This window comes from Agaricus bisporus (genome assembly GCF_000300575.1).
Source record: "Agaricus bisporus var. bisporus H97 unplaced genomic scaffold AGABI2scaffold_9, whole genome shotgun sequence".
NCBI lineage: Eukaryota > Fungi > Basidiomycota > Agaricomycetes > Agaricales > Agaricaceae > Agaricus > Agaricus bisporus.
In genome coordinates, this window is record NW_006267372.1 from 937,307 (window position 1) to 956,113 (window position 18,807).

General features: G+C 37.8%; 2 protein-coding genes across 2 annotated transcripts; both read right to left on the bottom strand.

Moving 5' to 3' along the window:
- Nucleotides 1-11,399: 11,399 nt before the first annotated feature.
- AGABI2DRAFT_145098 (hypothetical protein) lies at nt 11,400-12,446 on the bottom strand (the record flags this gene model as incomplete). Its single annotated transcript, XM_006463853.1, has 4 exons — nt 11,400-11,683; nt 11,737-12,073; nt 12,181-12,286; nt 12,352-12,446. The coding sequence occupies 4 exons, from the start codon at nt 12,444-12,446 to the stop codon at nt 11,400-11,402; spliced, it is 822 nt and encodes a 273-aa protein (XP_006463916.1).
- A 4,345-nt stretch (nt 12,447-16,791) lies between these two features.
- AGABI2DRAFT_120724 (hypothetical protein) lies at nt 16,792-17,058 on the bottom strand (the record flags this gene model as incomplete). Its single annotated transcript, XM_006463854.1, has 2 exons — nt 16,792-16,808; nt 16,866-17,058. 2 exons carry the CDS (start codon nt 17,056-17,058, stop codon nt 16,792-16,794), a joined length of 210 nt encoding a protein of 69 aa, XP_006463917.1.
- Between the last annotated feature and the right edge of the window lie 1,749 nt (nt 17,059-18,807).

Sequence of the window (18,807 nt, forward strand, 5' to 3'; positions counted from 1 at the left end):
CATAACTTTTAGTCACCTTCACTGTCCCAATTTGCTAATTGTTTGTAACAAAATACACCAAATGAGATTTGGCACCTTTGTGAGGATATCAATGGGTTGATTATTGATATCAATTGCCTTTCACAACACTTCACCAATCAGTTTAACTGGTTGGAGTTCAGCATTGAAAGACTGGAGGCTGCAGTAAGAGATTAGAAGAAAAGTCAGCCATTCTCTCATACTTTGTTTTATTCATTCATTTCATTTTTTCTAATAGGATCAATTTGTTGCCACTTTGCTTGTTCAATGTACAGTGACAGACAAAACCGTTGCAATGTTTATAACACCTTCAAAGATACTATTATAGCATGTGACAAACTGACCGTGACATCACGTAATTGACATCGTTTGAAAGCCATGCTTCTTGGCTTTAATTCGATAGTAATATCATTATGTAATTCTAAATATTCGTCGAAATACTGGCAATTTACTAACAAAGATGCGTTGCAACAGTTTTGTCCCTCTCATTCACCAAGTATAAAGTCACCTGACTCTGTTGACTGACTTGAAAAATCAGCACAGCCACATTCAACAAAGATGAAAAGTCAGCACAGCCACACTTTGAGTATATATACAGAGCATCTTTGGCATGATTCTTTACAATGAAGCCCCTCACTCCAAGTCAGCTCTCTCATATCCTTTATTTGCTTGATTCAGGAGCATCAGCTCATGAAATTTCTACTTCTACCAGCATACATCATTCCACTATATCCAGAATTAGATCCAAGCACCGTCCCAACCTTGCTACATCCTCAGGTGGTCGTCCTAGACTGCTTACATCTTCTGATACCCGCTACGCTGTTCGCTTAATCACCTCTCAAAAAGCTGACAACGCTTCTCAAGTCAAGAGACTACTTGCCAACAGCTTGCCCCACTCAATTTCTACAAAGACCATACGTAGAACTCTTTCCCGCGCTGGTATGAAGGCTGTAGTAAAGGTTAAACGTCCTTTGCTCAAGCCCAAACACCGCAAGGATCGCTTGGACTGGGCTTTAGCTCGTCAAAACTGGAGTATAGAAGACTGGAAAAGGGTAGTATGGTCTGATGAAACAAAGATTAATCGTTTGGGGTCAGATGGAAGAAAATGGGTGTGGAAAAAGGATGGAGAAGGCTTGAGTGATAGACTGGTGTCTGGGACTTTGAAGTTTGGAGGAGGTTCTTTGATGATGTGGGGTTGTATGTTTTGGGAGGGATGTGGCTATGCATGCCAAATTGAAGGTAAAATGGATGCTGATCTATATGTTAGCATTTTGGAGGACAATCTGGAGGATAGTGTGGAGTATTATGGGAAAGAAAGGGAGGATTTCATATTTCAGCAGGACAATGACCCCAAGCACAAGTCTAAAAAGGCCCAGAACTGGTTCAAAGAGAACAACATTGATTTATTGCCATGGCCAGCACAGTCTCCAGACCTCAATCCAATTGAACATCACTGGGACCACCTCAAAATCAAGCTTGAAGAGTATGAAGAAGCACCTAGGGGAATTGGAGAACTTTGGACAAGAGTGGATAAGGAGTGGAATGATATAAAGCCTGAGGTGTGTCAGAATTTGATAGAGAGTATGCCTAGAAGGGTAGAAGCTGTAATCAAGGCAAAGGGAGGCTATACTAAGTACTAAACATAGAGATTTGTACTTGGTGAATGAGAGGGACAAAACTGTTGCAATGCATCTTTGTTAGTAAATTGCCAGTATTTCGACGAATATTTGGAATTACATAATGGTATTACTATCGAATTAAAGCCACGAAGCATAGCTTTCAAACGATGTCAATTACGTAATGTCACGGTTAGTTCGTCACATGCTATAATAGTATCTTTGAAGGTGTTATAAACATTGCAACAGTTTTGTCCGTCACTGTAATTGTGCATTATCAAGTATCTGTGTTGTATCCCTACTCATACTGGCCAAATTATTATCTGCCCTGGACTAAAGGTGAATTGGATCATTTATATTTTATTTTCATATATGGAAAAAATACCAAAAAAAATTAACATATCACAACCTCTATATTTCAAAAATATACATATATTATGCAAACATTATGTAAACATTACTGTAAATGTAATTTACATAGTACACATATATTATGTAAAACATATGTAAAAAAATAATTCAATAATGTCCATGTTTGTATAAGTTTTAGATATATTTTAGATAATATACATGTACTATGCAAATTAAAATTACGGTAATGTTTGCATAATTTTTGCATAATACATGTGTATTATTGAAATATAGAGGTTGTGTATTGTTTCAATATCATTTCAATACTTTCCATGTAGTATGGAAATAAAAAATACAGTATTATCTCAATATTATTTCAATAGTTTTAAAAGAAGTATTGAAATATTAGGGTTGTGTTATCAAGAAAAAACTTTTCTTAATGGCTTTTTGTAGTTCTATATCTTGCCCACATATTTTGGTTTTGAATTTGTATTAGTATTAGACTCTGTTTGACATATTCAACTGAATTTTACCTCTAGGACAGTTTTCTACAATCAAAAAAGTAACAAAAAGACTATAAATAACAAATATAGAGATTATGATAGTAAAGTGAAGTAAAAGTAATATGTCAACATGTTAAATGTGTGTATATCATGTTAGACAACATCTCTTAAGTATTTCCATGATTTTAAAAAAATTTTGTGTGGCTGTAGATCATTATTTCTGAAAGTTGAGTATGTTAGGGCAACTGTGACTGTGATGTCACAGGTCACACCTAAACTCAAGAACTAAGAGTAAAGTGACAGAAGTTGTATTAGGCGTGAACCTAAGAGAACTCGACGGAGTCTTCTACAAGTTTCTACCTACTTTATATACCTAGACTACGGCGCACAGACCAACTACCCTAGGTAACTATTTATATACTGACATGGGAAAAGAAGTACGTATGAGAAAGTAAACTAATTATACATTTGACATGAGAAAAGAAGAGTGGAGTAAGAAGCAAGTAAACAAAAGTAAATTGATCATAAAAACGTCAACAACACCAAACAAACCATAAAAGTGTCCACAAGTACAAACAACTCCTAAACCGGTAATCTACTCACACAAACCATTGATGTCCGAAGTAGTTACCCAACAACGCATCACACAGACATAGTATGAAGAACCCGGATAGTTCCCAATACCGAGCCCCCCATGCTGACTACCTCTGTATTACCCACGCTTTATCCTCCTCTGCGTCCCACATTGCTAATGTCATCCTCCCACACTCCCTACACTGGTGGCCCGATAGGTCCCAACCTACCGGCCTTGCCTCTCTTCCTATAGCCGCTGCCCTCCTCCGCCATTGTACTTGCTCCGCATGATTCAGAGGTAAGAAAGATAAGATAAGATTGATGAGTTCAATTGGTAAATCTGTAGCTTGCGCCATTTTAGCAGTATGCCGATAGTTTAGCCTCTGTCGAACTGTAGCAGCAGAGGGAAATTATTATGTAATAAAACATGTGACAGATGTGACAGCGTGACGCCGTGACATTCTGGCAAGGTTCTAACAGAGTAGAAGGTCAAAAAGATGTCCCAATGATTGATTACTTTGTTGATTTAATTTCTCCACTTTTTACTGTTCAAATTACATCATCTTAAAGATAACATGCAAGAGCATAAAATATAGTAATTACATAATCATATTCACAAAACTTATTGAGCTATAACACAAATAGTGTAAAACCTCAAAAGATTGGGGACAATTTTTTAAAAGCCACTGTATGTAAATATAGAGGTTGTAGATGGACAGTGACAGATAGTGACTCTCCACCTATGTGCTGTCAATGATTATTATTTTGAAGCTTTTCCTTCATCATATGCTCCACTGTCAACAAAAAAATCAGGCTCTTGTTCAAACTGTAATGCAAGCAAAAAACCGGTTGGGCTATTTTTTTCCAGTAACAAAAACAAGTCAGAAAGTGTATTGAAGCTGTGTATACAAATTCAATTACCTGTTCCACTTATTTTACTTTTGACCACCTAACACAACCTCAATATTTCAATATTATTGAAACAGTACCATATTTTTTATTTCCATACTACCTGGGAAGTATTGAAATATTATTTAAATAGTATCATATATTTACTTGTGTTTTTTCCATATATGGGAATAAAATATAGTATTGTTTGAATAACATTTCAATACTTCCCAAGTAGTATGGAAATTAAAAATATGGTACTGTTTCAATAATATTTCAATATTTCATTAGGAAGTATTAAAATATTGAGGTTGTGTAAAGTACATATCACAACCTCTATATTTGAATGATACACATGTATTATGCAAACATTATACAAACATTACTGTAAATATAATTTAAATAATACATGTGTACTATATAAAACATAAGTAAATTAAAAATCAATAAAGCTCATTTTAAGGCTTTTGCTTACATAAAGTTTAGATATGTTTTACATATTACATATGTACTATGCAAATTCAATTTACGGTAACATTTGCATAATGTTTACATAAAACATGTGTATTGTTCAAATATAGAGGTTGTGTATGTTGAGGCTTTGACCAGGAAGCCTATAACTGTTATTATTAATGCACTCAACATTCATGTATTTGTTAGAATATAATTAAGAGGTAAAGAACTTGCTTTTATTATTGATCAGATGAGTGCAGTAATTTTTAATCTTCTTCTTCTTTGTCATGATTGTTTACCATTCCATTCATATTTATTATAGTTTATTTTTCAGATTGAGTTTGGTCTAGAAGGATTCATATAATTGAATAATACACATGTACTATGTAAACATTATGCAAATGTTACCATAAATATAATTTACACAGTACATGTGTAATATATAAAACATATCTAAACTTTATGCAAACAAAAATCTTAAAATGAGCTTTATTGAATTTTTAATTTACATATGTTTTATATAGTACACATGTATTATATAACTTATGTATATGGTAATGTTTATATAATGTTTGTAAAGTACATATGTTGTTTTTGGCTCTTAGCCTAAACACTGCACCGGTTGTCAAACAAGGTGAGAAGAGTTCCAGGTTTAAAGTTGGTGTGCTATCATTTCTTTAGGATATTTTGACTCTCAATGAGGCAGTCATCTTGTTCTTCATGATTTGAAGCTTGTTATCCCCTTCCCTCATGGCTCACTCATCCTCATTCTCTTTTCTTTCCTTTGGCATTCTAATATGTCCATTCATAAGGATGACCACAGGGCCTCCTTGACCCTTTTTTCCCAGAAGTTTGTTTCACTTCATTGACAATGATTTTAAAACTTGAAGAGGTCCACAAGTCCTCTGTGAATGGTGTGAATAGGTGTCTGCATAGGGTGGATAACACAAATCAGACTTTTGTGATGCGAGTTACTTTCTTGAACTTCTACTATTACCATTGCCACACTCTTCCAATTAGTCTATCCTTTCTCCCACCTTGAGTCTAGGGTTGTCGTTTCTGCTTTTGCTGCTGGTACCAGAGTTGGAAGGCAGTGTTTGTTGAATTTGGCATCTTTTCCTTTCCTACCTAGATTCCTAGACTCTTCACCCATCCTATTCTTTCTTCAACCATCTTGATAGAAGACAAAGCAAGTTTTTTTTGTACCTTTTTTATCCTTGTATCTAATAAAACCAAATTAGATGTCATCTATAGCAAAATATGAAACTCTTCATCCCATTATTGTGGCAAACAAAGCTACAATAAATGGCTTCATTGACACTGCAAACAAAGTGTTTCAGATTCTGACTCAAAACTTACTGACCTTGAGGAATCCAGTAAGGAAAAAAACAATATATATGAGATTGTTTCTATATATCTCTGAAATTCAGCACTTATATTTCTCATTTGTCTGTTAGAAATCCTGTCCTTACCATGTCTAATTATCTGAATCCCCTTAAAAGGCCTCACTCCCCTCATCCAGAAACCTCTATGCTAGTCTTGTCACTAGCCCCTGTGCCGTATCCAAGCATATTACCTCCTCTATCTTCCCGTAAAAAAGGCAAAAATTGTAACTGGGAAATAAAGAGGAAAAACAACTTACAGAAAAGCTTGTCAAGTCCAGGCATAATGCTTCTTTGAAAATTCAAGTCAAGTTTGTGACTACAAGCAACATAACCTCCACAGGCCTTCAAACACAGAGCCTTACCTCTACTGGTAGCTTGTATAAAGGGAAATCAACTTTCAGATCTCCAGTTGATCCAAGTCTCCCTTGTCTTTGTCTCAAAGATTTGTGTTCTGATTACACCCTCATTGCTTGGGATGGTATGTTATATTTGAATCAGGTTTCTTTTCTTCAACTCATGTATTTTTTTTCTACGCATTACTCCCCATCCTCTCCTTGATTCAGAAAGGTAGGTGGTTGCTATGCTCGCTGGCTGGTTCAACAAGCAAGACTTTGTGGATACTTGCACACATCTTTACATTGCTATGAAAACTCTTAGTGCCAAAATCCACTTTCAGGATGGTGATGTAAATCACTGTCATGGCAATTATCCTGCAATCAGCATTGGTATCACCCCAGGTCAGGGATCCAAACATCCAACTTTCCAAATGCTTAACATGTTGGCAAGACAAGGGGTCTAACCACTGATCCTTCTAAAGTTCAAAAACTGTACAAGATCTGTTATGATATGTGAATATTTCTTATGTTTACCTTTGTTTTGTTGCAAAGTAATTGCTTATGTAATTACAACTATGTTTCTCTCCTACTTGTACTTGTATTCATCTATGTTTCTTTCTTTACACTGTTATGGCCCAAGCTGTTTTACGCTTGAAATATGCCTTAGCTATGAATTATAGTTCATTACAGGCTTAACTACATCATCCTATAACCCTTACTTGTCACTCAGCAGAGTATACCGTTCATTGTGAGTCTACATGAGGGATCATTGGCTCCTATATGGGAAAACTATACCATTAGGGAAAATATAGCCTTTAGCTATGATGAACATATGTCTAGCTATAATGAGCCTCTGCATGTAGACCAAGCTAAGCCTTGGCCAGTCATTGAATGACATGTAATCTTAGTGAGTGCAGCTAACATGTGGAGCCTATATTTCCAATGGAGAATCCAGCTTGATTGCACTTTGATCCAATGAAGATCAGAGGTAGCTCCGTAAATCCAACATTATGTGGGGATAATAAACCCTAGCCCCGACTCTGGGTATTCAGCACATGGACCTGCTTCCATAAAAGGTCAATTGGAAATAGTAGCTAAGTGTTGCTGTGTGGCAGCTAAGAATAGATCAGCACAACATTCAGCCTAGGCAGCGCAGCTAGGAACTCGAGATTGCTTAACATGAACTGTTGCATTTGTCCTCGCACAACCTCAATATTTCAATACTTTTTAATGAAGTAATGAAATATTATTGAAACAGTACCGTATTTTTTATTTCCATACTACCTGGGAAGTATTGAAATATTATTTAAACAGTATTATATATTTATTTGTATTTTTTCCATATATAGGAACAAAATATAGTATTGTTTGAATAACATTTCAATACTTCCCAAGTAGTATAGAACTAAAAATACGGTACTGTTTCAATAATATTTCATTAATTCATTAAGAAGTATTGAAATATTAAGGTTGTGTCGCCTATAGCTCCTACCAATAGAGTACCATACATCAGTAAAAAGTTTTTCCACTTAAAGCTACTTGAAGCTACTTGAAGCCATCTTGAAAAAACTTCAAGTAGTCATCAAGTAGCATTTTTCCTCAAGTGTCTCAAGTCAGAGTCTAATCTTGAGAGCTACTTGAAGTGACATTTTCAAGGACCCTCAAGTAAATAAGTTTTCTCAAGTAAATTCTCATGTAATTTTCAAATTGGTTTGATATAGTAATCAAGTATTCTCAAGTATGCATCAAGATTCACCAAGTAAATTCAAGTTTGCATCAAGATTCATCAAGTAGTATCAAGTATCATTTCAACATTTCTTCAAGTTGTCAAGTTGTTCAAGTTGTTCAAGTAGCATCAAGTAGCACTCACAATCTCAATATTTCAATAGTTTCTAATGAAATACTGAAATATTATTGAAACAATACTGTATTTTTTATTTCTACAGTATACTATCTGGGAAGTATTGAAATATTATTTAAATAGTATCATAAATTTATTTGTATTTTTTCCATAAATGGAAATAAAATATAGTATTGTTTGAATAAAATTTCAATACTTTTCAAGTAGTATGGAAATAAAAAATACGGTACTGTTTCAATAATATTTCAATAATTCATTAGGAAGTATTGAAGTATTAAGGTTATGGCTTCAAGTTGCTCAAGTAGCATCCACAACCTCAATATTTCAATACTTCTTCATGAATTAATGAAATATCATTGAAACAGTACTGTGTTTTTTATTTTCATACTACTTAGGAAGTATTGAAATGTTATTCAAACAATACTATATTTTATTTCCACATATGGAAAAAATACAAAAAAATTTATGATACTATTTAAATAATATTTCAATACTTCCCACAACCTTTATATTTGAATAGTACACATGTATTATGCAAACTTTATGCAAACATTACCGTAAATATTATTTCAATAATACATGTGTACTATTTAAAACATATGTAAATTAAAAATTCAATAAAGCTCAATTTAAGACTTTTATTTGAATAAAGTTTGAATACAGTATGTAAAACATATTACATATGTACTATATAAATTAAAATTACAGTAACATTTGCATAATGTTTACATAATACATGTGTGTTATTTAAATATAGAGGTTGTGTCCCAGATAGTATGGAAATAAAAAATATGGTACTCTTTCAATAATATTTCAATATTTCATTAGGAAGTATTGAAATATTGAGGTTGTGATCAAGTATCACTTCAAGTTGCTCAAGTGGCATCAAGTATTGCTTCAAGTTCAAGTAGCATCAAGTTTGACACCAAGTGCTACACCTGGTTGCACAAGATCATTACAAGGAGTCCAATAAACCCAATACTTCCTATTCACACCCAAATTGTGCCACATAAAATCGTTGTTATTAGATATTTAAAACTATGGTAAATGGTGAATTAATATCATAATGAGTGGGGGTTAAAAGATGTACTACTACACAACCTCCATATTTCAATAATATATATGTATTATGCAAACATTATGCAAACATTACCGTAATTTTAATTTGCATAGTATATGTATATTATCTAAAACATATCTAAACCTTATGCAAACAAAACCTTTAAAATGAACATTATTGAATTATTTTTTTACATATGTTTTACATACAGTGACGGACAAAACCGTTGCAATGTTTATAACACCTTCAAAGATACTATTATAGCATGTGACAAACTGACCGTGACATCACGTAATTAACATTGTTCGAAAGCCATGCTTCTTGGCTTTAATTCGATAGTAATACCATTATGTAATTCTAAATATTCGTTGAAATACTGGCAATTTACTAACAAAGATGCATTGCAACAGTTTTGTCCCTCTCATTCACCAAGTACAAATCTCTATGTTTAGTACTTAGTATAGCCTCCCTTTGCCTTGATTACAGCTTCTACCCTTCTAGGCATACTCTCTATCAAATTCTGACACACCTCAGGCTTTATATCATTCCACTCCTTATCCACTCTTGTCCAAAGTTCTCCAATTCCCCTAAGTGCTTCTTCATACTCTTCAAGCTTGATTTTGAGGTGGTCCCAGAGATGTTCAATTGGATTGAGGTCTGGAGGCTGTGCTGGCCATGGCAACAAATCAATGTTGTTCTCTTTGAACCAGTTCTGGGCCTTTTTAGACTTGTGCTTGGGGTCATTGTCCTGCTGAAATATGAAATCCTCCCTTTCTTTCCCATAATACTCCACACTATCCTCCAGATTGTCCTCCAAAATGCTAACATATAGATCAGCATCCATTTTACCTTCAATTTGGCATGCATAGCCACATCCCTCCCAAAACATACAACCCCACATCATCAAAGAACCTCCTCCAAACTTCAAAGTCCCAGACACCAGTCTATCACTCAAGCCTTCTCCATCCTTTTTCCACACCCATTTTCTTCCATCTGACCCCAAACGATTAATCTTTGTTTCATCAGACCATACTACCCTTTTCCAGTCTTCTATACTCCAGTTTTGACGAGCTAAAGCCCAGTCCAAGCGATCCTTGCAGTGTTTGGCCTTGAGCAAAGGACGTTTAACCTTTACTACAGCCTTCATACCAGCGCGGGAAAGAGTTCTACGGATGGTCTTTGTAGAAATTGAGTGGGGCAAGCTGTTGGCAAGTAGTCTCTTGACTTGAGATGCGTTGTCAGCCTTTTGAGAGGTGATTAAGCGAACAGCGTAGCAGGTATCAGAAGATGTAAGCAGTCTAGGACGACCACCTGAGGATATAGCAAGGTTGGGACGGTGCTTGGATCTAATTCTGGATATAGTGGAATGATGTATGCTGGTAGAAGTAGAAATTTCATGAGCTGATGCTCCTGAATCAAGCAAATAAAGGATATGAGAGAGCTGGCTTGGAGTGAGGGGCTTCATTGTAAAGAATCATGCCAAAAATGCTCTGTATATATACTCAAAGTGTGGCTGTGCTGACTTTTCATCTTTGTTGAATGTGGCTGTGCTGATTTTTCAAGTCAGTCAACGGAGTCAGGTGACTTTGTACTTGGTGAATGAGAGGGACAAAACTGTTGCAATGCATCTTTGTTAGTAAATTGCCAGTATTTCAACGAATATTTAGAATTACATAATGGTATTACTATCGAATTAAAGCCAAGAAGCATGGCTTTCGAACAATGTTAATTACGTGATGTCACGGTTAGTTTGTCACATGCTATAATAGTATCTTTGAAGGTGTTATAAACATTGCAATGGTTTTGTCCGTCACTGTAATATATGTGTACTATGTAATTTACATTTACGGTAATGTTTGCATAATGTTTGCACAACACACATGTATTATTGAAATATGGAGGTTGTGCTAGTTGTAGGACTCTATCAAGCTAATAAGTATCAGTAAATGAAAGTCAACAATAGAAATAACTTACTGATTTTAATTATCACCATAACAAGAGGATATTGGCTTCTTCGAGTGACGATGGGTGCTGGAGCGCTGTGAAGATTTGACACGACAAAGAGGATGCTCGTGCCCGTGGCCAATACGACGCCTTTGACGGATAGGTGAAGAAGATTGTTGATGATGGTGGTCATAAGGAGATGAGGAGCGACTTTGTTTATGGCTATATCTGTGGCGTGAAGACTTGAATAGATCCTTTGGACGTCGTTTGCGATGAGGGGAAGATGAAGGGCCACTAGAAATAGAATGAGCATGCTTTTGGTGAGAAGAGTGTTTATGAAATAAATGAGGTGAGCGCAAGTGTCCACGGCAATAGCTAGATGAGGTAGCCTCCACAGGAGTCTCCTCCATATTTAAAACTGTGGAGGGCACAGATGTCCATCGTATTGCCCTTTTCTGATGCTGCTTGGCGCGGTGTCTGACACGTGCAAGTTGTCAGCTTTCTTGGAAAACTTGTGATACGTGCAGAGGAGATTGCAGGTGTTTGTTGTGTGAATGTGCAAAAATGCTCGGTGGCTATGGAGCATGATTCCGGGAAGAAGACCGGCCTCATTTCGGATCATATCGCAATTACTAGCTGTCATCGGTGAACTATTGTGATCGTGTGTGAAATGTTCTGCATCATTCCTGGCGTCATCTTCAAGGGTTAGATGTGAGCAGCATCCCATGCAAGAGCAATCGTGGACTCACTTGCATATTTTCCCTTCATAATCTCCAATAAAGCAGTAAAAAGAAGAGAATCCTTCTTGCTGGTAGATTCATAAGCAGGATCATAGCAATCGCATTTCCAATATGTGATCGAATCAACATCAAGTGGATCAAATCTGGCTGTATCATGTCGAGATGGAGGAGGGTTGTAAGGGGGATCACTTGGCTTAGGAAGGACACCGAAAAGGGCAGGTTCAGGTGCTAAATAGCCTGGATCATCGGAATCATTCGTAGCCTCGAGCAAAGCAGCAAAAGTCGGCTCTTTCTTTTTCCCCCTCGCCTGGGCCTTTGCCTTGGTTTTCACCAAAAGATCGCCCATCTGAGTGGAGATTTACATAATACACATGTATTATGTAAACATTACCATATAAATGTTTTACATAGTACACCTCAGGCTCCTACCCAGCGCTCGACAAAGTCACACACGTTTGGCAAATACGGCCAAACACCTCGTTGAGAGGTGTGCTCACTTTGTGAGCGGCTGGCATCACTGGTTGTCCCGGGAATCACCGCGATGGATTCCCGCGCGAGACTTAGCAAAAAAGTATTAGATAATAGGGCTTAACCTGATTACATACATTGTGACCGTAACAGTACCTAAACAGGGTAACGTGGTTCAAACTCGTGCTCGCCAAGCACGTCCGCGATGCGTTCCGAGTCTTGCGAACTTTGTATATGTGTATTACAGTCATCAGGCCACTTTTTCTTGGCTTTATCCCCAAAGCATGACCCCCAATTCACCGGATCCTTTCTATTCTGTATTTCTGTTATACAAACACTTCACACTTGTTGCCATTTGCCAATAATATAATTATATACCTCTCGAAAACTTCATCCGTCGCTCGGATCTCAAGCCCAGAATACACTCTCCATACGTTCAGGCTTTTATTGAATCCTTACTACGCCCCCTTGAATGGTTGGCTCACCATGAGCAAACTCGGGATGTTCTGAACCAATGGACGAAACAGGAGTACAATGGCATCTTGACGTCGCAGATGAAGGACTTGAGTCACCTGACTAAACCAAAAAATGGATTGCATTTTAACATGGGTTCAATAACTGTCGAAAAGATGAAGAGATTTACTGTCCAAAAAATCGCCAATGTCATTCAAAATCATGCACCAGACATATGGGATGTGGTTGGAGATTTGATGGTAGCTGATCCTTTTATTGTGCATCGTCGAGAGAAAAGGTGAGAGCAGGATCAAAAAGCCAATGGAGGAACACGGAAGAAACAGAGAAAAGCAGGACTTGCAGATGATGATGAAGACGATTCTCACTGGAGAGATTGTAAACAAAGATGAAAATGAAGTTGATGAACCGGAAGATATAAAGGAACTTCTCGAAAATCAACATACTAATATCGTTATTGACAGTTCAACAATTGTGAGTAGACAGAGTAGTACGTGTTTTACCCTCTGAAGCTTGCGTTGACTGCTGGACATAGAAAAAGGTTACTTTCATTAGTATTATGATGCAGGCAACTAGCCAGAGATGTAACTCCTTGCAAGCTCTAGTCGGGGTGTTCCTGCAATTGACGGGCATGGTGGATATTAAGCGTGACAAGTATTAATAGACTGAATTATATAATATCTATATCTCAATGAGATTGCTGAGTTATTCTAAGCGTCGGTGATGCCCGAAAGACCAGTAATGCCAGCCGCTCCCTGCGTGAGCAAACCCCTACTTTGTTCGTGTTTGGTCCAGTCCGCTAAGGACCGAACACACGTGAGCGAGCTGGGTAGGAGCCTGAGTACACATGTACTACTTAAAACATATGTAAATCCAAAATTCAGTAATACTAATGTACTATGTATTGTATACTTAAAACTTATGCAAATTTCATTATTTAAGTATATTCTGCATATGATTTACATAGTACATGTTTATTATGCAAACTATATGTAAATACTTTTTTTTTTACATTTGCATTTAGTTTACATAATATTCATGTACTATGTAAATTATATGCAAAACTTATGTAAAACTTAAGCAAACTGTATAATTCAATAGTATTTGCATTAATTTTACATAATATTTGTATAAGTGCTGTATACTATGTAAACTTTATGCAAATACAATAGTTAATGAAGTAACTTGTATTATTTTTATATTTATTATGTACTATGCAACTCCTGAAACAAACAAAATTGGGTTTGGATCTTTAGCATCAAATTAATGGAAGACTACGAGTGATATATATTTTAAAATAACACGCACAAGGAAATGAAACATCAGACATGAAGGAAATCAAGGAAATCAAAAAAAAATCATGGAAATTTGAAGAAACTCATGAAAATATGAAGAGACCCAAAGAAATTCAACAAAAGCAAAGAAATGTGAAGAAATATGAAGAATGTGAAGGAATTCACAGAAATCCCATGACACTCTACACTGGGCCGGAGTCACAATAAGCCACCTGACTTATTGAATATATATTGATTTTTTCGTGACAAAAAAATCAATTTACATTCAATTTGCCACCTGCCTTATTGTGACTCCGGCCCAGTGTCTAGGAAATTTGACAAAATTCAAAGAAATCTGAAGAAATTCACAAAAATCCGAAGAAATCTGGAAAAATAATTTGAAAGAATTCACTAAAATCTGAAAGAATCCACCAAAATCTGAGAAAATTCACCAAAATTTGAAAGAATTCACCAAAATCTAGAGAGGTTCAACAGACATTTGAAGAAACAGATTTAAGCAGAGAAAAATTAGAAGAATGTAAAGCTATAGAAAATAACTGCCGGAATTCAGAGATTGAAGCGCCATAATGACATTGGAATTTATGAAAGTTCTTGAGATACTCAAGAGTAGATGGAAAATTCTGATGATATAACTTTAGAAAAGGCATTCAATGGAAAAGATTTTGTAAATTTTTTGATTGATGTGAACATACATGAGGAATATTGAGAGTTCAGACATATATTAGTCAAAGTTTTGAGATTGGCTTGATTGAAATTGCAGAAATTGCAGAAAATCTGATAGAATAAAGTCAAAAAAGCACTAACAGGAAGAAACTTGGAAATTTTGAAACAATCAACCATACCTCCTGATGACTTGACAAGTAGTTAACCCAATTTTTGCTGATTTTTGCATCCATACTATGTGTCATAAGTATACAATGTAGGCCTCTTCCTCAAGTGATTCTCCCGGTTCCCACTTCTACTTCCGTGATCAACGCCCCAAGAGTCATGTGTATGACCTTTTATCACTCCTTTATCCTCGTGACCCTGCCAAGCACAATCTAAGTGTGCAATTTGTGCCACTACCCGAATCAGCACCTCAAAAACAAAAATCTTCACTACCACTCAGTATAGCCCCTCGGTCACAGTTTTGACAAGGAGGAGACGAAGGTAACAGGGAACTATGGTGATCGGGACCCTTATCGACCGAGATTCTATGAACACGCTGGGATGGCGGAGCTAATAGTGCCGAGATACACATGTTAAAGAAAATGTTGCATGATAGTCAAGGAAAGAAGAAGAGTGGCTGGAGGAAGATTCCCTGATTGTGTTGGCAAAGAAATTGTGTTGGCAAAGAAGTGGGAAACATTTTGGAAAAAAATGGTGACGCAAAAAAAAACATGGGAGCACTTGAATTTGCTCAATGAGCAACGAGCTGAGTCGCTTCAGGGAACTGCTGAGCGGCCTCTATCTAGAACATAGGGACAAGCTACCTCACCGCTATCACAGCCTAAACACATTTAGCCTAGTAATCTCTCTAGCGAAGGTAGCTTTGACATATTATAAGCCTAGCTACAGCATAGAAAACCCTTCGCTACATAGAATGACTGAGAAGTGTAACCACAGGATATCTAAAGGAAGGACACTCGATCTACGCGAGCTCGCATGACAGCCATAGCTGGGGTCCCCGTAGGGAAAACTGTACCGATGGGAGAAATATGACCTTACCAATTGGAACATCAACCATTGGTCTATACGCGAAGCGAATACAACGTGTAGCTACGACGCATAAGTACTATTAATTATATTCGCAAACACGGCAAGGTGAAGGGACTTAGTCGCTACGACGGTCTGCTTACGTACCCTATGTCACGAATAGGAAGTCCCATCATTTAACAAATTCGGACGAAGTATGCGAAGTGCCATCAAATACGAGTTCCCTTTTTGGTTATACCCGAAGTGTAGCTACGATCATAACTAAAAATACAAAAGAGAGCTAGGAGCTACTAGGAGGAACAGAGATAGGTCAGCAGCTAGCGAAAGATTGCCCAGAAAGAGTAACCGTTAATCAGCGGATTACATGATCTCACAAAAGCTACTCCTAAAACGGGTGGTATGAGCAAGCTACGATATAAATAACAGAATCTTAGTAAACATAGCGTACCTGAACCAAAATAGCTTAGAGAACCATTAGTATAAAAGGCCTGTAGTTAGTGAGCGAGAGGCAAGGAAATTGACCTGCTGAAGCTCTGCAATTGTATTTCGCTACTCAGTGAATCCTATTTGTGGTGTTATCTGTGAACTTTTCCTTCGGACGCTAAGTCCAAACTGAGAATCATACGAACTTGAGAGAATTGTAATCGAAAACCAGAGAGGATTATTATCGAGACCTTGAGCTACAACTCGTTGACAGTGTGTGATAGCTTCGTGTTAGCTACTTGGATATCGCAGCTTGCATCACTTCGGTAGTGGTGAAAGTCGGTGGCCTTGTAGTTTGTCGGTATAAGTCGGTAGCTTCTCGCTAAGTCGATATCGCAGCTTATATCTACCCACATTGTTTGGTACACGTCGCCTGCCTTAGCACAGCAGCGTAGTTGAACTTCGTCGTGAACAGTCCTTCTCAAACCCCTAGATTCCTTACTCCTCGAGTAGCTACAATTGAAAAAGACCTTAAAACCCGAAATCAATCTAAAACTTTCAAAACTTCACAAAACATATCTGTCTCATTCTTGACTTCTGATTTAATTCTCCCACGAACTTATAAACTGAGAACAGTTTGTGCGTTAGTGAAACCTTTTTACATTTTTACTTCCGTAACTACCATCACCTCTACACCGCCGCAAGGATAGATCTAGAATTCAAGGACATCTTGAAAACAAGGACATCTTGAGTACAAGGGGTATGAAAGAGAAGGGGAGGACATACACGAGGGGGTGACGGTAACGAGGACTAGTAGGTCTTGGGAGGGAGAGATCCATGGTGAATTTGTTGATGGTGGCGTCGTTGGTGCCATGAATTTAGGTCCTTGATTCATGGGACGGGTTGCCTGGGGCGGATGAGGCGGGGAGATGGGGCCAGTGGGGAGGGGGAGGGCCACGGGGTATGGCAGGCCTTCCATTGATGCGGGCCAGGCCAGCTGGTGGTCAAAGACAGTCTAAGTCTAGTGATATAGTGGAGTTTGTGTTCGGAGGGGTGCCCGTGCTTTTCGATGTTGTCCTGCAGAAAAAGCAGAAGCAGGTGGCAACCGCCCGAGACGCACCATTGAAGGAAATATGCCCTCACTGCCCAGCACAACGCCCTCATCGCAAAGCTCCATTAGGACGCCACCAATTCGTCTTCTCTTCCTCTTTTCCTCCCACTCATCCCTGCCAACAGGAAGAACTCTATTTTGATGCGCAATATGGCATTGACATACTACGTAACCATTTTATCAGAGTCTGATCCCTGTAAAAGTAGGTATAGCGTCATTTCAGAATCTTAGAACAGAACGTACTTGGCGACTTGTGAAATCACCTTCCATCAACGCCTGGAACCGTCAGGGAAAGTGGATGACCAGATTCACAACAGTGCGTCAACGGATCTGTCATAGCACAGGAGTTTGAGCCCCAGGATGAGTGAGGTGGAGGAGCCAAACAAAACCATAACAGGAAGGACCAACGTTCCTTGCTTTGGCCTTCTACCTCTTGCTACACACAAAATTACACACTACTGCTGTGAAAGCACAATAGCGACAAGAAAAAAAAATCAAGTTAGACGAGCATTACAAGTTCTAGTGAGATCCTTGGTACACAAGTTCACGAATATTACTTACGGACTATGAAGACCAGGGCAAATCTTTCGTTATGCAGGGCGAAGGCGACTCTTTGATGGCAAGGAATATAGGCAACAGTGATGTCAAGAAAGACGTTGATACGCCTCAAAAATATTTGCACAATTTTACACGATTTTTAGGCTATTATTACCAGATATATACTGTGCTTGCGGAGTAGCTACCCGAGTACTAAGTCGAACCCTTCATAGAAACTTAGGAAAAATACGACAAATCCTATTTATATTCGTCAGCAGTCTATAACTAGTAGACTCTCCTTCCGTTAGCCGGAAAGCTCAGATAAGACTGGTGAATCTAGTATTCCTGATGTCTCTCTGTGTATATGGAGGATAGAAGCACAATAGCAGGAAAACTGTACTGCACACCCAAAGACTAGCTGGTCGTATTGGACCAATGACCCATACAGACTATCCCTACAAAGTCACGGGTTCTAATTATCAGAACTTCGAGTACTAGAGGCCGATCGCTCAGTAGCTACCTCTATACCCGGAAACCAGATGAGGAAATTACCTGATACAGATACAGATATGATAAGATAAACTTATCTAGATTAGACCAGACGTACCTGAGAGTCGAAACGATGACTCGGGACCTCAGGCTATTCTAAGAAAAGGTGTTCCTGGGATGAACCTTGGGTCTGGTAACAGATCCTACTAAGGACACATCCTGAGGCACTTCCCCTGGGCAGGAACTCCGAATTCCTGATCCGATCCGACCAAAGGAGAGATCCCTAATCACTCCGAAGGCTTGGGAAGATCAGTGCAACTTATGGACCTGTACCTTACCAATCTATACCCCTGTAGCTACTTATCTAGTTTTATTCTTGGACGTTTTTCCCATGTTTACTCAGCTTTCTCATGTACGCGGATATGTTCTCATTTAGTATCTCTCTCGAATATAAAAGACCAGGTGCAAGGGAGGGATAAGCAAGCATTCTTGCCCCCACTTTTGCACTTCGGACATTGCAGGTGCATTTTTGGAATATATAAGTTTTGCTTCGGTCGTAGACCACTATCAGACGTACACAGAACTCAGACA